Below are 23958 nucleotides of genomic sequence, written 5' to 3' on the forward strand. Positions count from 1 at the left end.
ATTCTTTGGCGCTCTCAACTTGCTGGCTCTAAGCTTGGTAGAACATTTTCGGATAATTCTGTTTTTATTTGGTGGCCGCCTGTCCCTTAATGTAATGTACTGCGCGGTCAAATCTACGTCGGTAGGGTCCGCTATTTGTTGCCGCGATTTTTAAGAGCTACAAAGTTGGATAGGAAGACGAGGGCTTTTCGTCGTGGAGTTCCTCAACAAAACAATAAGTTTTATTGCATTTTACTTTGATGCAGCTTGCCGAGACCCAGACATTTGCCGACTTCATGGCACTAATGAAATTACAAAACAAATATTTTCATTTGCTACAAACTAAAAACATAACTTCTGGACGATACACTGGGATCTCCTCAGCGTATTTACCACTTGTACTCTCTATGCAAATTGGCCGCTTCTGACGCTTGGGTGGCGTCCGTGTTCGATAACCTTGTCACCGTTGTCACCGGTTGTGTCCTGCCATAGGTTGATGGCACGAGAGCGAAAGGTGCCTAGAATGGCTTCACTCATTTTCAGTCATTGTGGTGCGCAGTGCCAGGCCATCGTGGCCGGTCTGGTGGCGGCTCTGCTGGCAATCATCAAGTCGCTGGCTTCCGAAGGCAGCGTGCATGGTGGCCACGTCCTCACACTCGCCGCCAGCGCTGTGCTCACGGCTGAGCTAGCCAGCATCTTGCTCGGTGAGCCTTGCTGGACTGTCTCTCCCTTACTTACGGGATTACTGCTCGTGGCCAGACTATTCGCTAATAACGCTACATCTTGAAAGATATACTTGTTGAAGTTTTGCGAAGAATTATTTAAAAGCGGTTAAGGTTACATGGTTTCCTTGTGGTGCTCATTAAATGCGGCTGAAATGCATGGGGCCTCTCAGTGTGATCCCGCTCACGGTGCATTACGTTAGCTAGTAAAGTGAACGTCGTCTTGAAATGCACACTGTAAGCGTCATCTCAAAGCATCAAGGGTCAAGGAGACGCTTGATGCTAGAGAAGGCGACGCAACGAAAACAGCACTAGAAACACAACATTAGCGTAAACTACCAGCTCCTAACTTCGCAGAAATAGGGCATGCTGCGATATGGGCACCAACTTCGAGCTCATGGCTGATTTATCACTAAATCGCCCACAAGCAAGCGGGAAACACGATAACACTTTAACCTATACTGCAAAAAAAAAAAAAAAATACACTGACCCTGATTAGGAATCATGTCATCCTCAGCGATTAAAAAACTGAATATTTTACGCACATAAACTAGTATAAATCTCTAGGAGAAACCAATGCCGCACAAAGCTTTAGCAGCAAAGCTGTAAAAGATGTAAAAAAAAAGAAAGAAATCGTCATTTCAGCAAAAGCAAAAAAAGAAAAAAAAAAAAACAGGCAACCAACCTGTTGTAGTCCCGCACCTGAAGAACAGCCGGCGACGACTATTGGTTTTAGAGGTTTGTTGATTCCATGCACAGGAAAGAAGTGATGAGAAAGCTGCAGGCTTCGAGCCCGATAAGTAGTGATGCAGAACTATCGGTAAATTGACTATCAATGGTATCAATAGCTTTTTTTTTAAACTATCGGTAGTGCAGTCGATAGTACTATCGATAGTACTATCGATTGCACGCTATCGATAGTGCTGTCAATACTTATGCAGTTTTTATACTTTAATAATTTACTATCTATTAAAATTTATTAATTTGGTACACCGGCGGAGAATGTCACTATATACGATAGAAACAAAAAACAAAGAAAGCAGTTTGTTGCGAGCTGTAACAAAGTTGCCAGTCTCGATTGCACAAGTAATCAAGCTCGTGGAAGACGACCGCGGTGTGGCTTTTAACATGCGTATGCTTCTCAAGTCTCTTAGACAAAAAACTAGACATAGACATAGATGTATCGATGAACATAATGTCTTTAGAGTGCACTGATGCTCCAAGAAGAAATAAAAAGAAAAAAATCGCCTCTCACGCACCACTACTGATCGTACCAAAATTTTCCTATCAACATATTTTTTTTTCTTACTTCACCCGAGTCGAAGTAGCATGCGTTCGGGTGCTGCCAGCCTCATCCAGCGAAAAAATTACTCGAACTGCATTCTGCATATCGATTACTTATTTTTGAGGAATCTCGTAATTTTGAACCGCCCCAGAACAACACAGGCAAAAATGTCGACTATGAAAATAGAATCGGTTTTTAAAAATGCTGCTTTTACGAGTTCTGAAGAGTTGGCAATTATTACACTACCGTAATCGACATAGTCTGCGTCGAAACGCTGAACATTCTGTACAAGCTTACCTGGCACAGTGTGCAGTTGCTACTTTTTTGAAAGCAGAAGCTATGCTACAGAGAGCACGGATCTCGGCAACAAAAGTTTTTCATGATTGGCAAGCATACCCGCTGAATTGTTAATTTCAACCGATTTCGGCTCAGAAGCAGACACGCCAAATGGTGCGTCTCGGGTGCTTGCTGCCAGCACAACTAGGAAATTTGTGACACTTAACACTATCCCGCAACTCTACCTAGGGTACAGATGTGTTGAAAAAAAGATTAATAACATTACGTAACCAGAGCGGCGAAACTTGCACCGCGCGCTGGCGCGGCTGGCACTGCACCGTGCTTTGCGAGCAGGATTGGCAATTTTGTTATCGGCGCCGAGCGTTGTCGTCAGCCGCTTCGGAAACACGTCACTAGTGCTAATGTTTTTTTTTTTTTCAACTCGACTGCACATCAGCAGATCTCGGTGATGCGTAGGCTGCGATAATGGAGAGTCTTGTCATATTTACCTCCGCCATCATACCATGCACTCAGGTAATCAAGTTTTGCTGCAATGAGTTCTCACGGTTGATATTATTCTACCGATAGCACTACAAAAATTACTACCGATAGTACTGTCGATAGCGCTATCGATAGTTTTCTTTACAATCGATAGTTCGATAGTGACCCAACTATCGATAGTATCGATAAGTACTATAAATAGTTTTGCATCACTACCGATAACGTGTTTCCTTCACATACCCGCCGGGGTGGCGCAGTGGTTACGGCGCTAGACTATACTGTTACCAAAGACGCGGGCTCGCATCCCGGCCTTGACGGCCGCTTTTCGATGGAGGCGAAAAGCAAGGCGACCGTGTGCTGTGCGATGTCAGTGCAGATTAAAGAACCCCAGGTGGTCGAAAGTTCCGGAGTCCTCCACTACGGCGTCTCTCATAGCCTGAGTCGCTTTGGGACGTTAAACCCCACAAACCAAACCAAACATACAGTTTCGGCAGCATGCGTAATATGAGGAAAATGCAGTCGTTGATAAAGCGAGTACTGTAAGAGCGCGCAGCTCTGGGTTCTGCAGTCTGTTATGCATTACGCGCACAAAAAAAAAAAAAAAAAAAAAAAACATTCTGAAGTATGCATAGTAGGCCTATTGCTATATACAGAAAATGGGTGAAAAAAAAACAGTCTCAGTCATATCGAGAGACAAGTCAGAAAGAGGCAAGGTCACTTTAAGCCTAGTAAATGAGCTGATGGCACTGTTTACGTGCACTTGAAAAAAAAAATGGACGTGATTCGTAGCGATATTTTTCTGGGTGACCAGCGTCTTTATCGACCTACTGTCGATATTTTGTTCAAGTCGACATCATGCTGCATTTTATTTTAACGCAGTAGATTCTGTAACCTAATTGTTGTTTCCCATAATCTAGCATGTTCTAGGCTTTTTGCATTTGCCTTATCTCGATGTTATCTGAAGGTGTAACAAGAGATATCAAGAATGGACAGAGAGAGAGAGAGACTACAGAACGGAAAAGCGGGGAGGTTAGCTGGGCAGCGTCCAGGTTACTACCAGACAAGAAAAAAGAAAGAACTTCAATTTAGTTTCTTCTAAGAGCTTCTTCTAAGAGCAATTATGTATTATTTTTTAAACAGGGAGGCCTGACAAGTGACCCCTGGGATAGTTGTACATACCACTTAGCACTGGCTCACACTGGCATTGTTTGCAGTGCGATTGTAATGATTCTTCACGCCCGCCTGCTTTGTCGTTAGTACTCCAAACTGGTCCACCATATGTTGACTGTTCTGTTCTATTCTGGGCGCCGTTTCCGCGTCGCCACTCGATTCACACCGTGCATCCCGTGCCGGGCGGATCGCCCTTACGAACGTCTCTTTTGCGAGCGTGGAAAGAAGACTCTCCTGTTTATTTGGCTTCGCTCAGGATACATGACACACGAGGCCTCGCCGTCTGGCTTGCTGGCTTGGTCATGCGACTGACGGCGCAAGCTCACGACAACAAAGGGGGAACGCGGAAGGCATATTACCTTATGTGCTCTAGTCGTAGGTCTCCGTCTTCCCTCTCCGTTCTTGGCTGGACTCATGGCGTCGTGGTGGAGGGCGCGCTCGACTCTAGTGCGCGCGTGTGTGTGTGTGTGTGTGTGTGTGTGTGTGTGTGTGTGTGTGTGTGTGTGTGTGTGTGTGTGTGTGTGTGTTTTCAGGGGATTGTGGGGAGGGAGGGGGGGGACGGCATGGAGAGGGTAGAGCAGTGCTCTTCAGCGAACCTTTTGGCTGTTCGCTCGAGGAGAGGTAGGAAAGCTTCCGCTTTACTGCCTCACCACGTCGCGCGTCGCCGGCGAGGGCAAGCCATGGCACTCGGTGTGATTCCAGCAAACTTTACCCTCTGCACCGCGCGCAAGTCGGCCTAGCTATCTGTCCGTGAACATACACACAAGCAGCAGTGATACCAAGCATGAAATGCAAACAGTCACAGTTTCTCTGACTTGAAATGGCTTTGACCGGTTGCTTAGCCGATGACTTATTTGTACACACTGGAGCCCCTACTGAGGCTCTTGCAGGAGTGAGGCTTAATAAAAATACATAAATAGCAAGTTTCAAAATAAACGTAGCTAGCATATTAACTTACATAGTGGATATAATATGGTACAGACAAAGAAAAAATTGAAAAAGAGAATGAGCCAACACACACACACACACACACACACACGCACACGCACACGCACACACGCACACGCACACACACAAAATAATCATGTGGCATCGATGGCTGATAGAAATGTTCAGAATGGAAAAGACCGCTCTGTGGCTGGAATTGTTTTTTAGTTTTCAGTTGTCCTGTGGATAAAGCTGTATTTGAAAATATTAGTTCGTGCAAAGTATGGCTTTAGGTTAAAGGATGACTCCTGGTTGATCGGAGAATATATGGGTCAAGGTACACATTATAGGTGTTAAATGGTAAACTGAATTACCGATGCAATGCAATAGCCTTAATCAATCCACGTAACGGCGCACGGGCAGGGTGGGTATATTCAAATTGGGCGCGGCACAAGATGAGAAATGGCAATCGCACCGATGATATATGAACCTGATTGCTTTGCTTTGAATGTTCTCGATTATGTCAATTTCACAATGCTTATGAGGATTCCAGACTATAGATGCGTATTCAAGTACCGGACGATTTAACGATGTATATATTAGTAGCGTAGTCCCTTTTGGAGCATTAAGCAAAGTTCTTCTCAAATACCCAAGTGATTTGAGTGCTTTAGAGCAAACGAAATTAATATGCTTTGACCAGGACAAGTTAGCAGTAAATATAACACATAGATACTTGTATTCGGAAGTCCTGAGCAATGGTGAGTTGTTTGAAAGCATAATTAAACACTGAAGGGGACGTGCTGTTAGTAAAAGACATCACTACAGTTTTCGTAAAATTTAATTTCATTTTCCAGGTATTACACCGAGCACAAAAACTAACAAATGAGGCTTTTGGTTGCAAATGATCTTTGGGTGTATTAATTACGTGATGTAGAACACAGTCATCCGCATATAGGCGTATTTGGGACGTAGTATTGCGAGGTAAGTTATTAATGCATATTAGAAATAAAAAAGGGGCCAGCACTGAACCTTGAGCAACACCAGGTGATATATTTTAAGTACAGGAACTAACTGAAATATGAGAAAATAACTGTGAGTGCTGCGAAAGAAAATTAACAATCCAGTCAACCAAGTGAAGATTTTTTAAATAGCGTTTCGTTTCCATAGGAGATTAGACTGTAGTACAGTGTCAAAAGTGTTAGAAAAATATATAAATATAGAATAGACCTAGGCTCCAATATCCAGGGTACAGGAAAGGTCTTGCGAAAATTCAATTATTTGTGTTACGATGCTGAAATCTTGTCTGAATCAGTGTTGAAAACGAAATAACATGTTATTACATTCCAAAAATTCTGTTATATGTGTGTGGATTTGTGCTCCAGCATTTTACATGAATACGATGTTAATGAGATAGGTCTGTAATTCGGTAAAAGCTGCTTGGTATCAGATTTGAACAATTGAAATACCTTCGCATAAATTCCAGGACAATTCTATGACGCCAGAGATTAGTGATTATCGAAAGATGATGGTTAGATATCGAGCAGTCCATAATGAATACCCAACGAGAAATAAATTGGTTGACTTTTTTTTTGTGTTCAGCTTTATTATTAGGTAAAGACGCCCTCTTCGCTGACTGTGATATCGCCAATCGAGGTTGCCGTGTAAGCAGGACAAAAGGAAGGAACTTCTTCGTCGGTGTGAATACAGACCGAAAATAAGCATTTAATGTATTAGCTATTTTTATGGATCGTTAGTGGCTTCATTGTTGACGATGAAAGATGAGGTGCATACTGTTAGGGCAAAACGTATTGCAAAAATGTGCGGAGATTGGTTTTCAGTTAGCACTCGAAGCTCCTCCTTTGCTCTATTAAATTTTACTAGGCTTGCAGGATCATTGGAGCGTTTTGTGCGTCTCAGGCTGTGAACACGGCGTGAGTAATGAAAAACGCTGCATCTGCAAGAGAGAGAGAGAGAGAGAGAGAGAGAGAAAATTTTATATAATGCAAAAAAGAAAAATAATCTAGAGCTCCCGTGTTTGGGTCCTCAGTCCAGGACTACCGCGGCCTTTGCCGCCCTGCTGGCCCGTTCAATCAGCCGAAGCTGGTCTTTCGACAGCTTTGCAAGACAATCTGTAAAAATTTAACAATGAAGATGACGCATGTGCAGCATGTGGTAACTCCACTGAAACAATTGACCATATTATACTAGAATGTAAGGGTATCCATCCGGAAGTCGATGTAGGCGCAGTCACTGTTCCTGAAGCTCTTGGGTTTAGAGATACCAGTGGCCGGGTGAACAAACTGGCGGTGGAAGGTAGCAAAAAAACTACTGGAAGATTGTTGGCTTAAAAGCAGAAAAGTGACATAATGTTAGTAATGTAGAAACAGAAAAATTTGTAAATAAAACGATCTAAATCTAAAACAACAATAAACCAATCTAAAACAATAATTAAGATATAGGGAGAAAAATGAGCATAATAGCTACTGCTACCACCCCATTGAAAAGAGGACGCTCCTATACTCCATCCATCCATCCCATCTTCCGGTGCCTCTTGTTTTGTTGTGACAGAGTTGAAGGAAACAGCACAAGATTTCGCTACTGGTGTTAGCGTTGGGGCGATGGTTTCTTTTGCTTAAAGATTGTTGGCTTAAAAGCAGAAAAGTGACATAATGTTAGTAATGTAGAAACAAAAAAATTTGTAAATAAAACGATCTATATCTAAAACAACAATAAACCAATCTAAAACAATAATTAAGATATAGGGAGAAAAATGAGCATAATAGCTACTGCTACCACCCCATTGAAAAGAGGACGCTCCTATATTCCATCCATCCATCCCATCTTCCGGTGCCTCTTGTTTTGTTGTGAGAGTTGGGGGAAACTACAAGATGTCGCTTCTGGTGTTAGCGTTGGGGCGATGGTTTCTTTTGCTTCGCCGTCGCCGCATGTAGTAAAAACATCCGACTTCTTTTGATTGACTGCTCCGTCATCCCTTGTAGTCACGCCTGACAGAGTCACTCAAGCGGTTAACGGAACCGCCATGGAACCCTGGTACTTCCGAGGCATCCGTATTCGCAACCGACTCACTGTTCGTTAGTGCTGCGCGTAGAGTTCGCGGAACACAAACCACAGAAGTACGATGTCCTACCATTTTCCTACCATTGTCCTACGTCCTCTGCGCGGGCACACGCCCGCGCAGAGGACGTAGGACAATGGTAGGAAAATGGTAGGACATCGTATTTCTGTGGTTTGTGTTCCGCGAACTCTACGCGCAGCACTAACCCGCGCAGAGGACGTGTGCTTCACCAATTACCTTTGCTACATCAGTAATGCGGTGCCGCCGCCAGCGCCCCGAAAGCTCGCTTCTGTAGTTTACCTTGCGCTTTCAATCAGTAATTATGATAGCCATATTAAAGACCAATGGGCTGGATCTTTAAACAATTTCATGAGGTGATTCATTAATATTTAAAGATATTTGTACAAACATATTGATATAAATGGTTTCAACTAGCGGTTTTTATGGAATTTATCCTGCTGTCATAACGGGCAGTTATGCCTGCCTGATAAAAGCAATGGGGTGCATTTTTGAAAATAATTACATAATCAGAACTCGTCCGAAAGAAGATCTCCGAATTTATTAATTGAAATCGCGAAGCTATACAATACGTGTGAAAGCATTACGCATATATTGTAGCCCCTTTCCAGGAAATATCAAAAGTTTATCGGCATGGCTTCAGTTGAGTATCGGTGAGACGTCCGTTAAGTAATTTATGATTTTACAGTGGTGCTTACGCTATCTGCTCTTTGTTGCAGCGAGCGTGATGGTGCTGGTGATCGTGATCTGTCAGAGGTTGCGGGTGAATCCGGACAACGTCGCAACGCCCGTGGCCGCCTCGCTGGGAGACATCACCACCCTGGCGCTGCTGGCAGGACTGGCAACGCTGCTCCACGTGTCATTGAGTAAGAGGTCTTCCAAGCTGAGCGAAAAGGATAGAATTGCAAAAATGCGATGCACCTGTGGAGAGCATGGGCGCCAATGTCCACGGGAGTGTCTTCAAGAACACTTAAAGCCGCCATGAGCGCTCTGAGCATGATGGGCCGCACCGCTACCGACAGCAGGAATATAAATTTTAGTCAAAAATATTGCAAGAAGTGGTGTTTCAGAATTGCATGTGTCTTAACCTTCAATAGAATGGCTATAAGATATGGTAAGTGCGCAGACCAGCCAGTAATTGCAGTTTGTCCAAAACGACAGTTTCCTTTTACGTCCACTAACGTCGGTCTGCACATTTAGGTTGCTTTGACGCCTTTGCGTTTCGGCTCCAGCGAAACGCAAATGCGCTCGTGTGCTGTGCGATGTCGGTGCACGTTAAAGATCCCAAGGGGGTCGAACTTATTCCGCAGCCCTTCTCTATAAAACCACTTTATTCCATTTTCCCCCTATCTTCCTCTCTTCTCTTACGATGTTGTTCAGATGTCCACTCAGAAGTCCCAGGCAGTACATTCCATCGGCCCAATAATGGGGATTGATTGGAGATTACTGGGCCACAAGTGGCCCAATGGTGCCATTGAGCTACTAATAATGTGCAGCCACGCTATGCCACAACCATTATTGGCCCAGGAAACTTCACCCATATCTGTTATTGGCATTCAACCGGCTAACAGCGGTCAGTAATGCCCGTGCATATTGAACAGCTTGCCATTATTGTATACACATTGGGGCTACCTGGTCATTATTGGCCAACCAGCTGCAATGGTTTGCCGATATCTTCCACACCATGGTATAACCTGGTAACAATTGTGGGGTCAATAACAACGGCTTCTCAATATTGAATATATCTAGACATACAGTGGTCAATATAGTCCAACCAACTGGCGGCTTCTTAACATTGTAATATCTTGGTTTCTAGTGGTCAATATTGTCTAATGAGCCTTGATGGCTAGCCAGCATCGCGCATATAATGGCATAGCTTGGATAATATTTTCCGACCATTATGGTTGTCTCGTCAACATTGAATATATCTTGGCATATACATTGGTCAATATTGCCCCACCAGCTGTGGTGGCATCCTAACATTGTATATATCTTGGATTATAGCGGTCAATATTGCCTAATGAGGTTTGATGGCTGGCCAGCATTGCACATATAATGGCATAAAATAGGTTAATATTGCCCGGCCATTATGCTTGTTTTGTCAGCAATAAATAAATCATGGCATATATTGGTCAATAGTGACCCGCCTGTCATGGCGGCCTGCGAACAATGTATACATATCGCATTATATTGTTCAATATTGTTGGATAGACTGTGATGGCTAGCCAGCATTGCACCCTAATGGCATAGGTTGGGCAATAATGTTCTGCCAATATGAATGGCTTGTCAACATTGAATATATCTTGACATAGAATGGTCAATATTGTCCCATCAGCTTTGATGGCATCCCAACATTGTATATATCATGGTTTCTAGTGGTCGATATTGTCTAACGAACTGTGATGGCTGGCCACCATTGCACATTTCAGGCTCTGCGGCGGCGCTAAAAAACAGCAGAAGCAGCTCTGACCGACACATACATTTCTAATACATGTAGCCCAATATGACAGTATTTTTGGGCTAATTTCGTCCCAACTAAATTTTTCTCTTCCCGGACGTCAGTTTATGTTCACATGTGAAAGATATATATGACAGATACTGCGCCATTCCTTCTACATCATGCTTGTGCGCTCAAGATGCTGTGGTTTACGTTCCAAGACCGCCATGGAACCCTGGCCATGAGAGACGCTGTTGTAGAGTGCTCAGGAAATTTCGACCACCTGGGGTTCTTCAACTTACACTGGCATCGCACAGCACACGGATGCCTCTTCGTTTGGCAGCCGCCGGGTTTGAACCCGGGTGCAGTAGTAGGGCTTCTAACCACTGCGGCACTGGGGCGAGGCAGATATATAAAGTTTTGAAAACTACTGTTAACGACCAAATATTTTGAGCCTTTATAGTTCCATTCGGGTAAACACAAACTTTATATTGGTGAGATATGCTATTGCGTTTTCAGCATAATCGAACACGCGCAGCACTATATTTGCGCCTCAAAAACTCGTCTGGGTGGGCTACCCGCGCGCCGGTTCTCACCATGTTTTGGCACTGCTCGTGAACACTCTGACAAGGTGGAATAGGGAGCGGAAACCATTCCTAACTACCGGCCGTGTTGATCTTAAAAGCGCAGCACGCGTACAGTAATGGGAAGGGATTCGCACGGAATGCTTCACCATGCAATTCGATGCTACGAACTGGCTTCCATATCTGCGGTTAACTTAACTGTTGCTTGTCGTAATACATTGTGCTTCAAAAATATACTTTGCTTCATCAGCCGTTAAAGAATACAGCAGCGACTGACGCATGGAACTTTGCTCACTGAAGCTGGCTGTAGTGTAACCCAGCACCTCCACCAATGATTTAAAAGAAAGAGATGTATTTACAAAAGCTTACCTAAAATATATGCAGGGAGCGAGAGCCAAGAAACAAAACAACGAGGACCAAGCTTTCGAACACTTCTTCCTCGTCGATTATATGCAAGCGCCATATTTCTTCCTGTTATTTCTCCAAGCTGACGTCCGCGACAATGCTAACTGTGTGGTACTTGATCGGAGGCGATGAAATATTCTTAGAGGATTCGGTTTAGGCGGTCCCTGTAACGCTACTCAGTGAACTTGCAACCTACATGGGATCTGTTCCACACATATCCTGAAGCATGAGTTTCTGTAATGCGTCTTGGAGCCGATTTGTTATCAGCAAGCAAATAATGGATTTCTATGTCTTCGCGCATTTTACGTTTTCTGCGCACTTTTTCTGGCTTCCAGGCCGAGGCTGTACCTTTTTACGTAGTCCTACCCATAATGCCATACAGCTGGGCTGCCGAGGGGAGCGGGAATTCCCCGTGCGGCGGAGCTTCCCGGCGCACCGGCGCGACGCGTCTATTTGTCCAGGGCTACGGAAGCCGCGTGACGTCCAAAAGTATGCGACCAATAGCCGCTTCCGAACAGACATACGCGGGAACGTGACACAGGAGGCGGGAAATCAAAACAAATGCCAGAAATGGCTGCCCTACTTTCAGTCACGATTGGGACTTCATGCAGCGGTAGACGGATATTATTTGCCTCAGCTGTTTACGAAAGCGCTGCCTTAGGCTTTATTAAGTATATATGCCATACTATACGGGGTGTTTCTTTAAAAGGTTCAACATTTTAGGGCAAATGACTATTAAGTTTATCTTATTGCTGGGGCAAAATTGAAGGCTACGGTGGGCTTAAGGTAAAAGGCAATCTGATTCAGTTGGTCTGCTAATTAGTTTTCCTAATTACCTAGACGTTAATTTGCGGTTAAACGTTTTCACTTTAGGGACTACGATGTATTTGCAGAATTGGAGCTCGTACTCAGTAGTATCGCCGTCATTGTGAATCACATGAGACTTTGTCACATGACTCCGCTGTGGCGCCATAACTTTTTCATTCACTTCTGAATCATGTGTTATCATGGCTGAGTTATGACGTTACATGGTTAGCATGAAGTTGCATATTACTCACGTGTTGCTAGATCAAAAGTTTCAGCCATTTTGTGAGCTTTATAGTTTGGCATCACGTGATTAGTCATGATTATTTGACTTCCTATAATGTATATGACTGAGTGTTACGCTCTATGAGAGCATTACACTACTAAGAAAGATGTATGACAGATAGGATGACATACTCCTTCGTTCAACGCAATGTGATCTTTTGGGACCCCAACTTCCGGCGAACATCATGCATAAACTTCCGGTGCGGGCTTTGCATTCTCGTGGGACATAAAAGGATTTCGCCTAATCCGCTTGCGCTACTGCGGTTCAGGTGATATCAACAAGCTAAAAGAATTGTGGGCTGGAAGTGATCTTTTGTCTTTGACAATCACAGCATCGTTGTTTTACTAAATATGCTTCTCGAATCAAAGTGCCGTAGAGCGTAAATGGCTTCGCAAATATAATCGAATGCTTCCTGCAGCAGTATTTTAGTTGCAGCGGTCAGCGCACAACAACTGGTGCCGTCGGTGTTGACGGATGCAAATGATCGCGGCCAGCACACAGCGATGTTTAGCAGACAAAACAGTGCTCTATTTCTTGGCGACGGCAATCGTTACAAGCTGCACAACAGCTACAGTGCAGAATTTAACGATATACTCCTTTGGCCGTTACATAATCGGAGTTTATAATTTATTAACGATGCGCCACTATTGGTGCCCACATTCCCATACACCTTTGTGTGGGGTGCGTGGAGGTAGCTGTTCCAATCTCAAAGGAGATGCCCTCGATTTGCGTGGCTAGCTGAGCCGAAATTGAGCTACCTGCAACTACAGAAGGGGGTGGACGTTTGGTGCTCAGCTTTCGCCGATTCAAGCAAGAGTAAGGGTCGGAGTCTGAATTAACAAGCAAAACAAACTTTATACTGCAACAGACGATAGAGATGAACTCACAGGAACGCTCACATGAAGTACTCGGACAAGAGGTTCACAGAAAGGCAATCCAAAGCATGCAACTAAACAGGCTCTCAATATACACAGATGCTTTATAACACTGAACAATACACGGGAGAGTCAGAACAAATATGCACCAAATTGTTCACCGCGCACTGTCACAGACCGACATCTGGAGAGTCACGATGTGGCCGACCTGTAGACGAGCTCCGCTCCCTCGCAGATCAGTGGGCTTGCTGAGCAGCGGGATGACCCCGGGAGCCGAGCAGTAGCGCTTGTTAAAACCCTTTGATGCCCAAACTTGCAATTCGCAATTCAGGCTGCTGGTTTTGCTAATACAAGTTAAAATAGCATCCAAAAGCATGAAACAGGTGAAAGAAAAAATATTTCTTTATTCATTACTTCGTAATGAATTGTTGCTCCTGGGCAACATCGGGCATTTGCGGTTCTACTTGGAGTGGAAGGAGTGGAAGCAATTCCTTGTCGGTAGCAGGCACAAATGCATCCTGCACTTCTCACAGAAGAGGTAGGTGTAGCCTGTTTTGCAAAACTTGCACGCAATTCAGGCTGCTGATTTTGCTAATACAAGTTAAAATAGCATCCAAAAGCACGAAACAGGTGAAAGAAAAAATATTTCTTTATTCATTACTTCGTAATGAATTGTTGCTCCTGGGCAACATCGGGCATTTGCGGTTCTACTTGGAGTGGAAGGAGTGGAAGCAATTCCTTGTCGGTAGCAGGCACAAATGCATCCTGCACTTCTCACAGAAGAGGTAGGTGTAGCCTGTTTTGCAAAACTTGCACGCAATTCAGGCTGCTGATTTTGCTAATACAAGTTAAAATAGCATACAAAAGCACGAAACAGGTGAAAGAAAAAATATTTCTTTATTCATTACTTCGTAATGAATTGTTGCTCCTGGGCAACATCGGGCATTTGCGGTTCTACTTGGAGTGGAAGGAGTGGAAGCAATTCCTTGTCGGTAGCAGGCACAAATGCATCCTGCACTTCTCACAGAAGAGGTAGGTGTAGCCTGTTTTGCAAAACTTGCACCTGTTCTTCTTTTTGCCGTACTGAGGCCAATGGTGCGTACCATCGTAACGGACATCCGCTACTGGCCGTGGTGCCAGAGGTCGCGTGATTGGCTTCGGAGGTGCATGTTGACTTCCTGCTGCCATGCTGGACTTTCTTTTCAGAGGCTTTGTGTTTATTTGAACCAGGGCTTGCCCAATGTGTCCGCGGAAGGCGAGCAGAGGCAGTCTCTTCTTGATGCCCAATTGCATGCAGTGCCGCTTGTAGAGAAGCCACCCATTCACAATGGAGACGCCTATGAACCAGAAAAATATCCTCATGTACCATTTTTTTGATTTGTGGTCGGTGCGGTACAGTTCTATAAGCATGTCAGCAAGGTCCACACCACCCATAAAGGCGTTGTATTCTTTGACTGAAAAAGGTCGAGGAACCTCAATGGTGCGTTTTTCCTTGGCGCTCCATCGTTTGCATGTGTCGGTCGGCTGAACCCCTGCGTAGCTCGACACGAGGGTAACAGAGCTGTTGTCATACCATTTTGTGACTTCAATCTCTGTTTTGGAGTCTGTCCGGAAATCGACGGATCCTCTGCCTTGGCTCTTCAGTGTTGCTTCGGCGGCAAGAGGGCATTTCTCTGTCCGGTCAGCTCGTACTGTTCCAACGCTGTGAAATCCTCTCGACTTCAACTCCTCCACAAGCCGCAGACTGCTGAACCAATTATCAAAATATAATTTATGATTGACATGCGGTTCCAAGTCCTGTACCAAGTCGATTACGATATCTCCAGATATGCCGAATCCATGTTCATTCGTTGTGGTTTTACCTTCATAAATTCGGAAGTCGTGAATAATTCCAGAGGAACCTGCGCGCGTGAAGACTTTGTATCCCCACTTGTGGGGTTTTGATTTCATGTATTGTTTTAGAGGGGATCTTCCTTTGAAAGGGATAATTTGTTCGTCAATACTTTGGCGCTCTTCTGGTGCCACCTTTTCATATTTTGTTTCAGAAGGTCTACAATGGGGCGCACCTTGTACAGACGATCGTAGCCCTCTGCATCTCTCGGCTTCGCTAGAAAGTTGTCATTCATGTGCAAACTCTGGTGAATGGCCTCGAAGCGATTTCTTGACATCAAGTCAGCCACCACAGCAAAACGGGTTCCGTTCTGCCAGAACATGCGGAAGTGGGGCATGCGTACTGTTCCCGATATCACAAGGATTGACAAATACTTCCGCATCTCCTCGGGTGTGACGCCAATAGAAGTACCATTCTTTTGTGTAGAGAACAAATTCGTTTGGAAGCACAAAGAATCCACCATTCGGGCGTCAAAGAATGCTGAAAAGTACTCGTAAGGAGTCAGCACATCAGCAGGTGGGGGTGGCAGCTCACCTTTCCATGAAATATCCATGAGTGGCAAGTCTTTGCGTTGCCAATTCCGCGTTGGCTTCTTTTATTTTGGCTTCTTAGTGCCCCTAGGTTTTTGAGCGGTGCTTGACAGAGCCTCAGGGGACGCGCTTGGAACTTCGTTGTTTTCGCCTTCTGGTGCATTGTCGCTCCGAAGGTTGGTGACAAATTCCAAAGGGCAGTTATGAAGAAAAGAATCTTCTTTAGTTGGTTCGTAGTCTGGATCATCGGGGTCGCTGTCTATGTCTATATCAGACACTTCTCCATCAGGCAAAAAAATTATCTCCTGGATCTCCTCGTCCGTGAGGGCCCGTCGTCTTGATTTCTCCATCTGAATATAAAGGCATTATTCTTTTCTCTCACTTCATGCAAGCACAAAAAAAGGCAAATCCAATGAAATTCTGCCCCCTGTGAGCAGTTCGTCAATTGCAAGAGCTCGGCGCCCTAAGCTTGCTCATTATTACATGCCACCCACACGTGCCCGATGTTGCTCCTGAGCAACATAATAGTTTGCACGCCTTGCGCCAGGCCACTCTAAACTTTTCTATCGATTTGATTGCGCACAAACAGTTCCCGTCTCATAATCGATGAGCTTCACATACTATAAAGTTTGCAAATAGCGCCTAGTTGCTGATCAAAATAAAAATATCTCACCTCGCGTAGCAATGTACACGTTGCTCCTCGGAGTCCAAAAACTTGTCTGCTGTTGTAGCTACTGGATGAGTGCTGCCCTCTGTTTTTTAGCTACAGAAGCAAATGCTTCTGTATAGACACACTAGATGGCGCTGCCATACCAAAAGCGCAAGATGCGCAACAGAAAAAAAAAAAAATGTTTGAATTGTTGCCCGAGAGCAACGTTGGGCATCAAAGGGTTAACGTGCAGCAACACAGGCTCTAACACTGGCTGACTGGTTGTCTTGAGAAGCGACGCGGCCTCAATAAATAGGGCACGCCGCGTCTGTTTATTACAACGCGCCAAGACCGGCGCGCACATGCATGTAAAGTTTGCTCTGCATGCATCCCCCCTCTCCTCCGGCCGAGGGCCGAAGACGCGCGTCGTCATTGGCTAGACGCGACAAAACTTTCTGGAGAAATCCGGCACTTGCTTGGCCGGGTGAGTCGTCGAGTGAGTTGTCGGGTGAGGAGAGGTGGCGCCGATGCGCGCAAGGCTAGGCGCCCTCCTCGCGAGGAAAAGACGTTTCTCCAATGATCTGGAACATAATGCGCTGATGCCGCGCGCGCACCGCGCTGACTTGACGAAAATGTGCGCCGATTTCCTGACACCTGGTGGTTTGACCTTCGCAGGTCATGTTAAGGTCATGTTACTGCCCGCAGCGCTGCATTTGCGCGGCGTAGCTACTATCGTACACCTGCCGAGGCGCCGGGTCGACGGGAAATGAGCAGTCGCTTGCTTTGAAGCTAAATGTTGGCCCTCCCAATGGCACTGAATGCGATTCACACATTTTAAGCGATAACTATACAGCTTATTCGGCCGAGAAGCCGTCGGCCTCGTAGTAGTAATAGTAGTTGTCGGCACCACTTGTTGGAAATAATCTGCTTGAAAAACATCGTATGGTAAGTCGCGGTTCTAGTAATTGACAATACATTGAAGTGCGATACGCGATGACAGGTTAATGAAATCAATTTAAATGATGACCTTAAGAATTGAAAAAGAATGAAATATTCCTAAAATTGGATCAAATGCGTAAAAAAATCTTAAATAGCTTGACAATACTAGTCAGGAAAATGTAGAGTGTGTAGTTGATCTATTAAGTGAAATAACTCTATGAAAAGAAAAATTGGAAAGTGTGGGCTCAGAGCTGTAAAAACGCTTAGAATGAAAAGCAAATTCTTGAATATATTAATTAAAATGATTTTGCTTTCATTGGTGAATTTATTGAAAAAAAATGAAAATTGAAATATCGGAAAAGGGAGGCTCAAAGGTATCAAAATGCTCAGAATGAAAAAGCATTGCTTGAGTCTGCTAATTATAAAATATTAGATGTTGTAATTCATCAGTTACACAAGTGACATAATTTTAATAATGAAATATGTTGGGCAAAATGCCCAGATTGAAAAGGTAATACTTGATTTTTGTAATTGTGAAAACAGGATGTGTAATTGACCAATTCATTAACGGAAATAAGTGTAAAATGAAAAACAAAAATGCTCAGAATGATACTTCAGAGTATTATGTAATGCTAATTGTTTCGAATAATTAGAAATGAAAATGCGTTCAAAAGCGTCACACTGCTCAGAATGGAAAGCCAGTGTTTGCTGATGCTAAGTATTGGTGTATAAAAGTGAAAATGTAATAAGCATCGTCTGTGTGTGTGCAAAACGCTTTCGCGTTATACCATTAACGGCGAAGCTTAAGCATCCCCCTAATGTTTGGATAAATCCTTCGAGGTAATGCTTCGACAGCGATTCATGTTTCGCGCAGCGCGGCAAGGCGGCGGAGGGCACATGCGGCTGACGCATTTTTGCGCCATCACTGACGTCACTAAAGCAGGCCTCCAGGCCTTGTGCGGCAGTTGGATTTAAATCAGAGATTTTGCTTATTGAAAGGTGTTTGCGTAATACAAAGAATGAAGCCAGGTATTGCGGAATCAGCTATGCAACCGCTCGTGAACTCAGCGACATCAGAAAATCGTCAGAGTCATTCCGTTACAGAAGTACTTTGACATAAAATATATGGTGGTCATCAGTGAGGTTATTATGGGAATTAATTTTAATTTACACTTTTGGCTACTAGAAGCCATCTCATTTTGTGGTGTGGAAATTACGCTGCCCGTTGATGCGATTTAGAAACAGCGGAGAGCGCCATAATCAGCGTTCACCAATTTCATACGTTATTTTAGATTAGGCAGGGGAACAACCTTCAGCACAAATGCGTACTGAGTTAGATTCCATGAAAAATTTAATCTGATTACATGCGTTACAGTCAGCGTTCACTATGTTTTGTCTACGAAGTGCACATCATGATGGAATGCGTTAAATTGAAGGTATTTAGCGATGAAGAGATGCCTAACGAAATTAGTGGCCTTACGCATGACAGTCTACCTTTGAAGCTACCTATGTATGGGCGTTACTTTCGATGAATGCGGCTAGATGAGACGTCCTTGCGTCGGTTTTTGAATTTATTTGTGAAGGCTCATTTTCGATGAAGAGGTGCCTAGTGGGGCTTATGAGTGTCGTTTCACTGGGGAGTGGGCTCATGAAACCATTTTGCAATAAGCTTCACTTTCGAAGGATCCACCTATAGCAAGACACAACTCAAATACTGTGACCGTCACACGCAATTCCTCCATGACACAAACTAGCTCTCTGTTACAGCTTTTCTGTTTACCTAAATAGAATGCTAAGCATCTGATCAAATTATCAGCGCGAGAATTCGATGCCCCTGGCTTGTTCGGCACGGCAAAATTTCAAACTGAATTTGTTTAGTGTTCAGCGGAATACCACTTTATTTAGGTAAGCAGGAAAGCTGTAACAGTGACCTTGTTTGTGTCATGGAAGAATTGGATGTGACAGTCACAGCATTTGAGTTGTGTCCTGCCATAGCTGGATGCTTCGAAAGCAAAGCTTATTTTGCCACATGGTTTAATGAGCACGTTGCCCAATGAAACAGCACTCATAATCTTCACTCCGCCACTTCGATGGCCTATATATAGCACCTGCTGTTTTTAAGCTCTATAATTCTATACTTGAGACCCGATGTGTCGGTCTTTGTTGTCTTCCTCTTTGAGGGGTCATTGCGTTGAAGAGATGCCAGTCAAATCTTTGTGTGTCATCCCACATGGCAAAGTGCCCATAAAACCGTACTGAAACATAGGATTTGCTTTAGAAGGATCCGATTAGATGGCACAGTGTTGGCCATTGATTGCTTCCTGTTATTTCGTAGGAGAACATCAGTGGGTGGCGGCCACATTGCTGGGGGTGGTGGTCCTGCTGGCTCCCCTGTGGGCGTTTCTGGCACACCGCAACGTCTACACACGCGAAGTTCTGAGCCAAGGCTGGCTGCCCATTCTACTCGCCATCGTCGTCTCCAGGTAGGAGCACTAGCTGCGCACTTAGCGCGTATAGTTGGCGCAACGTAATTTGAGACTATGGTCGCAATCCTGGACAAGATGAGAATGGTCCGCTGGATCCACTCTTCAAGGCTGGCGTGGATCTTCGAAATACTTGAACACTGCTTAAATAGACCATACCTTAAGAGGCAACTGTCTGAAAACGTAAGCTTTGTTTCATTATATGAACATGAACATGGTCATGTTAGGTCCAGTTCCACTGAGCGTTTCGGAGTGCCGGGGGGCTAAGAGTGGGAATGCAAGCGTACCGTTGTGCGCGTTCATCATTATTTGTAGCAACAGGTGCGGACTGCGATGTTGATGCAGCCTGTAATTTTCGGTTGTTTGTTGCACGATTCAGAAAAGGGATTCAATACCCTTGTAATATAGGCAGCGTACATCGACGGTCAACGTTGCTCTCAACTTCTCTAGACGATATTTGAAATCATCTGGGCAATTATGTAAGCAAACGTCCGGGATCACCCTGGGGGGTTTAAAAACGTGTTAACGTTTTTATTCCGCATGAATACAGGATGTTTCATGGCGGCGTGGGTACAAAATGTTTTCAATTATTATTTTGCGTTTTGGAGAACATCGTGGTTTACCTAAACTAACCCATTTTTAACTACTGAAAAAGTACAATAAACAGCTTGTACAGAGAAAAACTAAGGATATGCAAAATTTGAAAAGGTTGTCAAAATTGTATAATACATGAATAAAAATGACACTGCTAGTGTGGCAACTCTATAATGCTGGTGGCGTGCCATATTTCAGGACATGCTCGGTGCCATCAGAGAGGCCTCGAAAGCAGTGAATTCTTTAGGGTAAGCTTGTGTCATCTCTGGCCGACCTGAAATACATGAATGGATGTCATCGTTCGCATACAGCTGCTGATTTCACTCACAATGTTGATGGTGCTAAACTGCGATAATGCCGCTAATAATGAGTATGGTCAGTGCGAGACGAGGGCGGCATCTTGCCCAACGCGCTTCCGCTATCGCTCCGTAAGGCTTGGTGTCTCGTAATGTTTTGAACTACTCTTTCCTTCAGCTGACTAAAAAAAAAAACAATTCTGAAAGAGCAGTGCACTCCTTTGTCCATGTTCTGAATGACTTTACTTGCCCAGAAATGCCCTGAATAGCGTAAAAAGGTGTGTTCCGCTCCATTGTTTAAAGTTACCAATTTCAGCAAGTGCAATAGGCGGCGAAGTTAAATGCAGCAGTATGTCCCACTCATGCCACTAACCATGGCACTATGTCCTTGCAGTTCAGCCTAAATCCTTAGACTTTGCTTCAGAGGGTGAATAGGCCGTATGTGTTGCTTTCTAAACCAAAGCTGCAGGTTTAGAACATCACCTGGATTGCCTTCACCTATGTGATTTTCTTTATTTCGCGCTGGCATCACATATAAAGCCATCATGTGTGACGGCAGCTTAGGCTCCATTAGAATGGAGCCGCCATGGGCGTCATGCAACCCTCCTTCCTGGCAGGTGATTACGAACCCACAAAGATAAGTGTATACTGTGCGCCCATTAATGGGATCACACTTTCATATGGGGGTCCACGCAGAGTGACAGGCGAAGAGGCAGAGGCGGTAACATGAATAAGTTTGTTTAGTAACTAATTACTCAAGCTAGTGGTTCCGGTGCGGCTCACCCTAGGGGGCTGAGGTTCGTTTGAGCGGTTTCTATAGGTTGACACTGTTTCGGGTGAAGATTCTCACTTCGAAGGCTGAGATGTTCCACTGCAGTAGTGGTCGATGCAAGGCGGTAAATTACTTGTTCGGCAGAACGCACAGGTGGGCCAGGCTTTTTCGTGGTCTCGATGGTCCTCGGCGTCTGGGCGGAATTAAGGTTCTCGACTGCTCGGGGATCCTTTCTACGGCTAGTCATTTTCTTCACATCGTATCCGGATGTTCGGGGGAGACCTCCCCGGTGTATCATACAGGCGTCTTTTATCCGCTAGTCAAGTGTGGCTTTCCTCTTTAAACTCGCATTTGGCGAACGCGATTCCGCATACGAGACACGTTTCTCGCTCGCATCGGCCGACGCGGATATGTCTGCATAGAGAATTTCACGTGGCCGTTTCTCTGACTGGTTGGCGCGGAACCTGAGACATGGAGGTTTTCCATGATGGTAGTGGAATGCGCAAGGTTCCGCTAGGGGTATGAGTGCTCAGACATGGTAGAATCTCCAGATAAATAAATTTATGTTCCACTGCAGTAGTGATCGATGCAGGGTGGTAAATTACTTTTTCGGCAGAACACACAGGTAGGCCAGGCTTTTTTGCGGTCTCGATCGTCCTCGGCTTCGGGGCGGAAGTTTCAGGACGGAACGGCCACCGACTATCTGGCTGTAGCCTCACACATGGCTTATCTTGGACGTTATAACCCTCTGCATTTATTGGAGAGTTTTTTTCAAGCGAAAGCTTCACTACGCTATGCAGAGCCGCGTTTCGCGCGGCTGATAATTTGACCTGCAAGTGACGTTGACAGTTACGACGCATTTCCATTCTTGTAAACCAATGTACAGATTACAAGATATGTCCTTGACCTGGTTATGTGTAGGTTGGCACGGGAAAATTGAAGAGGTGGCGATTGCCATAACAGCTTCTCATCCTATTTCAAAGTATATCATTGATTCAGAGGCAGTGTATATATAGAAATTATGTGCGGGGCAAAATCACGCTGCTAGCCTGCAAATCCTGAAACAGTGTGGAGTTCGTGAATCGCTCAGAGCGTGTTTGGGTATGATGTCAGCAGAGTGTAGAGGGAAATGCGCGTGCACACTCCGCCCTAGAGCTTTTCTCTCCCCCCCACCCCTTCCACCCTGGGGTTCCTCCCCCTCTCTCAAGTCATGATTTCCTAATCCCATTGTTAACATATCCTGGCTTATTAAAGCACTTGCGCTTATCGAGAAAAGTTCCCGTGCCCAGCCAAGGGACTAAATAAGGCAGAAGAGCAATTTACTATGTCATTTAACAATCCATTAAAGGGACACTAAAGACACCCAAATATACTATCAAAATCTAATAAACGGCATTTCGTGACATTGCTGCCGCATATCCGGCAGCAAAAAATCGAATTACTGCTGAGATATTGTGATAAGAAGTTTACGTTTTTTTTGTTCCCGCTAGTCGAATTCAAAAATGTTTTCTCCTACTACGTAGTAGTAGGAGAAAACACGCACACTATGACGAAAGAGGCGACTTCGTGATTGCTGGCGAGCAGGTGAGGCTCGCGGCGTCGACCGGTTAGCATCCCTCAGGGGCCAACATGGCGACAGCGTACTCGCAATCGACCATCGGCTCACAATAAGGATGCCCACAGCCGAAATAAATAAAACGATGAAGAGAGAAATTTACTGAACGATGGGCCCATAAATGAAGAAAAAAACATAGCGTATGTAATGCATAATACTTTACGTGTTTTTCAACCTCCCGCGCTCCTTCTTGCACTGCGTATAAATAAACCGAGCCCTCGGTCATCGCAGTGCTTCCAGAAATGTTTACATACAAATAAGATTTAGTTACCAGCAAAATAATGTCCTCGCTGCTGCGCTTGTCAGTTTTAAAGCCTCGTCGCACTTTTTCCTTGAAGGTTTGTGCTACAGCTCCGTGTTCAGCGAAAATTACGTACACTGTAGCAGGGAATGAACGACAAGCCGGCGCTCCTAAATTTGCCAGCGCTGTGACATTCCAGATGTTAAAATGATTCCAGTGCACAGTATAGTGCGCATAGGCATCCAGAACATTAGTGCAAGGCGCGAGAGCAGGCAACATGCTCCGACAGTTAAAAAGTTGTAATTTGTAGACCGGCAGCAATGGCCTGTACACCTCGAAGCAAGAAGTTACATTATAAATGCGGTCATGAAATAATATACAGAAATATTTCCCGGCTTCCTATGTCTCGGCGTGGCCGAGTGGTTAGCGCGGAACCTTACGGAGTAGTAGTGCGTTCGAATTCCTCTGGTGGTGTCGCTTTATTTTTTCGACATTGATGTTTTTACCTTTTTAATGTATTTGTGGTGTTTCGTTATGTTTTAGTTTTTACTTTTTATCCGAGGCCCTTTTTTCGCCGGGCGACCAGAGCAATAGGAAAGGATG

The 23958-nt window shown here is 44.6% G+C and overlaps 1 protein-coding gene across 5 annotated transcripts in view; it reads left to right on the plus strand.

The window, feature by feature from the left end:
• Nucleotides 1-23958, plus strand: part of LOC146208813 (solute carrier family 41 member 3-like) — a 152020-nt gene that overhangs the window by 103109 nt on the left and 24953 nt on the right. For all 5 annotated transcript variants that reach the window (XM_084596147.1, XM_084596144.1, XM_084596158.1 and 2 more), the window contains 3 exons: nucleotides 539-683; nucleotides 8674-8820; nucleotides 19690-19837. In XM_084596147.1, coding sequence (XP_084452273.1) covers nucleotides 539-683; nucleotides 8674-8820; nucleotides 19690-19837 — 440 coding nt within the window. The remainder of the gene's footprint in view (nucleotides 1-538; nucleotides 684-8673; nucleotides 8821-19689; nucleotides 19838-23958) is intronic.

This window comes from Amblyomma maculatum, chromosome 1 (genome assembly GCF_055883805.1).
Source record: "Amblyomma maculatum isolate TAMU_Amacu chromosome 1, ASM5588380v1, whole genome shotgun sequence".
Classification (NCBI taxonomy): domain Eukaryota; kingdom Metazoa; phylum Arthropoda; class Arachnida; order Ixodida; family Ixodidae; genus Amblyomma; species Amblyomma maculatum.